Genomic DNA, 5,588 nt, shown 5'->3' with positions numbered 1-5,588 from the left:
TGTTTTCTTGGGCTCCAAAATCACTGCAGATAGTGACTGCAGCCATGAATTTAAAAGACACTTGCTCCTTGGAAGAAAAGCTATGACCAACCTAGGCAGCATATTAAAAAGCAGAGACATTCCTTGGCTGACAAAGGTCCATCTAGTCAAAGTTATGGTTTTTCCAGTAATCATATATGGATGTGAGAGTTGGACTATAAAGAAAGCTGAGTGCCGAAGAATTGATGCTTTTGAACTGTGGTGTTGGAGGAGACTCTTGAGAGTCCCTTGGACTGCAAGGAGATCCAACCAGTCCATCCTAAAGGAAATCAATCCTGAACATCTATTGGAAGGACTGATGCTGTAGCTGAAGCTCTAATACTTTGGCCACCTGATGTAAAGAACTGACTCATTGGAAAAGACCCTGATGCTGGGAAAGATTGAAGGCTGAGGGAGAAGAGGACGACAGAGGATGAGATGGTTGGGTGGCATCATCGACTCAATGGACTTGAGTTTGAGTGATCTCCAGGGGTTGGTGTACACAATAACCAGGGAATCCTGATGTGTGCAGTCCATGAGGTCACAAAGAGCTGGACACGACTGAGTGACTGGACTGAACTGATAGTTTAATCCTCAGATAAATAAACAGTAGCCAAGGTTTGAGCACCTAATGTCCTTGGGGTCCAGGCCCCCTTCATCTAGCCTCTGCCATAGCCCACACCTGAGACCCCTTCATCTTCCTCTTCCCAAACCCACACTGTCAGTATCCAGGAGATACTCAGGTTCCACTCGGTTGGAGCCCTGCCCTACTCTCCAGTGATAAGGTGGAAAGAAACAGGCGCTTCTGAATTCTCATGCCGCCCCAGGATCCCTCCCCCAAAACGAAGCATTATAGTCTTCAGGGTACATCAGATTAGTAGGCCAATAGAATGTGGGAAATTTCTTTGACTAGGATAAAATCTTAAATTTCACAATTAGGAATAAGAGTCTTAACAAGATAACACCCCTGTATTAGTTTCCTAGGGCTGCCTCAACAAAGCACATTAAAATGGGCGGCTTAAGGCAAAGGAAACTTACCCTCTTACAATTCTGGAGTCTCAAAGACTAAAAGCAAAGTGTAGGGGAGGCCACTCGCCCTCTGAAGACTCTAGGGGAGGATCCTTCCTTGCTTCTTCCTGGCTTTGGGTGGTTTCCAGCCATCTTCAGCATTCCTCAGCGCACAGCTGCATCCCTCCAGTCTCTGCCTCTGTCTTCACCTGGCGTTCTTTCCTTGTGGCTTCACATCAATTTCTTACCCCACCAGTCATACTGGACTAAGGGCCCTCCCTGCTCCAGGATAACCGCATCTTCAGTAATCACACCTCTGTGTGTGTGAGTTGCCCAGTCATGTCCAACTCTTTGCAACCCCTACAATCACACCTGCTAAGTCACTTCAGTCGTGTCCGACTCTGTGTGACCCCATAGACGTCAGCCCACGAGGCTCCCCCGTCCCTGGGATTCTCCAGGCAAGAACACTGGAGTGGGTTGCCATTTCCTTCTCCAATGCAGGAAAGTGAAAAGTGAGAGTGAAGTCGCTCAGTCGTTCCCGACTCTTAGCGACCCCATGAACTGCAGCCTACCAGGCTCCTCTGTCCATGGGATTCTCCAGGCAAGAGTACTGGAGTGGGTTGCCATTGCCTTCTCTAACAATCACACCTACAATGACCTTATTTCCAAATAAGGTCACATGCTGAGACACTGAAGATTAGGACTTGAGTACATCTTTTGGCGGGGACAGGAGTGGTACAATTCCATGGCTGGACGGCATCTCTGATGCAATGGATGTGAATTTGGGCAAACTTCAGAAGATGGTGAGGGACAGAGAGGCCTGGCGTGCTGCAGTCCATGGGGTTGCAAAGAGTCAGACCCGACTGGGTGACTGAACAACAACAATAAAACGTACAATTCACTCCATGGACACTCAATGTCCTCATCTATCAAATGGGGATAGGGACTTCTCTGGTGGTCTAGCAGCTAAGACTCCACGCTCTCAATGCAGGGGACCTGAGTTCCATCCCTGGTCAGGGAACTAGAGCCCATATGCCTCAACTAAGACCCAGTGTAGCCAAATAGATAGATAAAATGGGGATCATAGTCCTTTTGAGATGGCCCGTCCATTCACAGTCCCCAAAATCCTGACATAACTTTACAAAATATCCCTGATGTGGAAGAAATGTTGTAACTATTGAAATGGACATTACGGCTGCAAGAACCTCAGGAGATTCGCTGGGCACCTGGTGTCTGAGTTCGGGGGATCCATGACGTGCAGATGGAGCCTGGACCAGAACCAGCTCCGGCCATCATGATAACGCTAGCACCTGGCATAGTCCCAGGTGCCTCCCCATCCTCCCCTCCTCAGACCCCACCACAGCCCAGAGCGGCAACTGAAGGGGTCTCTAGAGCAATCCTATCTCGTTTCAACACACACTGGTAAACTCATCACCCTTCAAGGAAACAGCTTCCGCAGAAACTCTAGCCAGCACCAGCTGGTTCTAATCAGGGCTGTGAAAAGCGGTAGGTATCTGATCACCTCCAAGTGGTTCTGTCTTAAGAAGCCAAGTAGAGAGACCGGGGAGATGAGGTGAGAAAAAAACACCCTTTCTATATTCAAAGCTATCTTAGTATAATGGTTCAGCAACTAATCCTCAGGTTGGTTCTGGGTTGGAGGGTCTTGAGATAATGTTAGCAAAGCACACATAAGGAGCCCTTGTTAATACTAGTTCACTCCCCACTCACTGCCTTTTGGGGGTGGGACCTTGTGCAGGTCCCCCTGAGGTCTCTGAACCTCAGTCTGGGGTCCATTGAGCTGCCTGCTCGCTTAACTACTTCAGGAGACCCAGACGCCACACTCTGTGTGAGGGTCACCCTGAAATGACTGTTTTGTTGTGCTCAGTCATATCCCACTCTCTGCAACCCCATGGGCTGTAGCCCAGTTTACCACACATACAAATATGCTACGCAAAAGAACAATGAGGAGTAAAGGAAACGAAACAATTGGTTCGGGTGTGTATTCCTTTCCTAGGCTGCCATCACACAGTCCCAAACTGAGGGACTTAAAACAGCAGAAGCAGACGGTGGCCATGGAAGTCCGAATCGCAAAGGAGCAGGTAACAACTCACCTGCCGAATCAATTAGCCCTGAAAATGGATGGCGCTGGCGTGCTGGGCCCATACCCGGCCGGCCTGGTGGTCAGAGAGGCATGAGAGGTCCGGGATCAGGCTTGGGGTGCTTGGTGCTCCCCCAGTAACCAGGGGGTAGTGACGCCAACCGAACCCCTCCTCCCCCACACTTCCCCACGAGGATAGGAGGGCCAGCCAGGTGTGAGCCTTGACGCCTAGGGCGTGGAGCCACCACAGGTGCAGATCTTTGTGTTAGCAGCTAGTATTCAAAGAAGAACTCTGGAGGCTAAAGTTCCATGTGAATCGCCATTGAATGTGGGTCAGTCCATCCTGAGAGATGGACAAATGATGGTGATACTTCCGAAGGATGTGGAATCTAGAAAAATGGTACAGGTGAACTGATTTGTAAAGCAGAGATAGACACAGACATAGAGAACAAACATATGGATACAGAAGGGGGAATGGGGAGGTGGGATGGATTGGGAGATTGAGATCGACATATGTACCCTATTGTGTATAAAATAAATAACTGAACTATTCAACATGGAGGCGGAGGTCGATAAGCTGGAACTGATGTTCCAGAAAGCTGACTCTGATCTGGACTACATTCAGTACAGGCTGGAATATGAAATCAAGACTAATTATCCTGATTCAGCAGGCAAGAAAAATCCAGTTACACTTTTAAAGGAATTGTCAGCAATAAAGTCTCGATATCAAACTTTGCATGTTCGCTTTAAACCAATTGCTGTGGAGCAGAAAGAGACTAAGAGCCGCATTTGTGCTACTTTCAATAAGACTATGACCTTGATACAAGAACTGCAAAAGGAAACAGACCTGGAGTTGTTACCACTGACTGAAGAAGAGAAAACTGCGGCAGAGCAATTAAGAGCTCACATGTCAGACTTATGAGGAAGAAATGGACTTGCCAAAAGGAACTCTAATGGGGAAGAAATCAATCCCAGAAATTTAGGAAGATGTCTTGTTAACATTGATGACTATTGGTCGGGAGATGACAAAGGAGATTTGGCTTGGGTGACTGGATAGTGATGCCTTCCACAGAAGAGGGGGATACAAGAGAAGGGCAGATATTGTATTAATAAAGTTCAGCCAAAGGGGCAGAATGGAAATAAAGAGATTTTAAAAATATATGCACACATGCTTAGTAATTTCAGGCAAGGAAGTCCCAACACCATTTTGTATCTGTTTCTGTATAACTGGGATAACACAGATGTCCTGACTGACCTATTGCAAAACAATATTACGTACTATCAGTCAGATGTGAATGAACATGCTTGGGAAATTAAAGGTTAGAAAAATATTTGTACTATATTATACATATGTAAATAATTTTATTGTTGAAAATTCTGATCGCAGATGTGGTCACCTTATTGGTGAGACTGCTAATATGTGACTTAACTGTCTCCCACAATACCTAACTTAGTAGAAAGCTGGCTTTTCTGTGACAGCTTCACTTTTATTTTTGTCCTGTTCCTTCTGCCTGCCAATGTTGAGCGTGAGCTCTGCTTTCTAATGCTGTTTCTGATTGTCCCTGTCACATTTCAGGGACCTGAAATATACCTTGGTTCTCCTCTAGTCTGCATTACTGTAGTTGTTCAGTTCATTCTACTGTAAATCTCTATATATGAACCTTCAAGTTGTGAGCGTTCGAAGACGTAAACGTGTGTTTTCCCCTCGAATCACATAAGTTAGCTCTGTTTGAGGAGGCACTGTTGGGTTTTGAGGCACAGGCCCCGAATGTAGGATGGAACATGAAGGTTGCAGCAGCCATTCAGAATGTAATCCAGTGCTACCGTGGCATCTATGATGAGAAAAAAAGAGCTACCACTCAGACATCACTGGATTGTTCTTTCAAGAAGGTAGACAGAATTAAATCCAGCAAGGAACCAGAACCTGTGCCAGCAACTGCAGGTATGGAATCGCAGCTTGCCCGTCTCCTGTTGCTGATGCCCCTCCAGCTCTACCATCTCCCACCTCCTCTCCCTCTCCAGTCAGTAACTCTTCATGCCCGTTCACTCGATGCCAGCCCCTGTTGTCCTGTACTACTGTGCTTTTCAAGATACTGTACTTTCAGATTAAAAATGTTTTATTTCTTAAAAAAAAAAATAAAATAAAATAAAATAAATAACTAACGAGAACCAACTGGCATAGGGGACTCAATACTCTGTAATGACCTATATGGGGAAAGAATCTAAAAAAGGGGGGGTATATGCGTATTGTACAGCTGACGCACTTTGGTATACAGCAGATACTAACACGACATTGTAAAGCAACTAGATTGCAATAAAAATAAAACAATAAATCCAGGCAGAGTCAATCAAATATTGTTCTCATGACCTCAAGATTTGTCCAATTCATCTTAAAGAATGTGCCATTACAAATCAAGAGCTTGACATCATTGTCATGATCCTTTTGCTGTTTTAAATAACTACA

General features: G+C 45.9%; 1 protein-coding gene across 1 annotated transcript; it reads left to right on the top strand.

The window, feature by feature from the left end:
• The first annotated feature begins 3,675 nt into the window (after window positions 1–3,675).
• Window positions 3,676–5,250, top strand: LOC104996040 (spindle and kinetochore-associated protein 2). The gene has a single exon (XM_010850178.1). The coding sequence runs from the start codon at window positions 3,681–3,683 to the stop codon at window positions 4,044–4,046; it is 366 nt and encodes a 121-aa protein (XP_010848480.1). The 5' UTR covers window positions 3,676–3,680; the 3' UTR covers window positions 4,047–5,250.
• The last annotated feature ends 338 nt before the right edge of the window (window positions 5,251–5,588 follow it).

The sequence above is a fragment of the Bison bison genome, unplaced genomic scaffold (genome assembly GCF_000754665.1).
Source record: "Bison bison bison isolate TAMUID 2011002044 unplaced genomic scaffold, Bison_UMD1.0 scf7180017864289, whole genome shotgun sequence".
Classification (NCBI taxonomy): Eukaryota; Metazoa; Chordata; class Mammalia; order Artiodactyla; family Bovidae; genus Bison; species Bison bison.
This window is presented reverse-complemented; position numbering and strand designations above follow the sequence as displayed.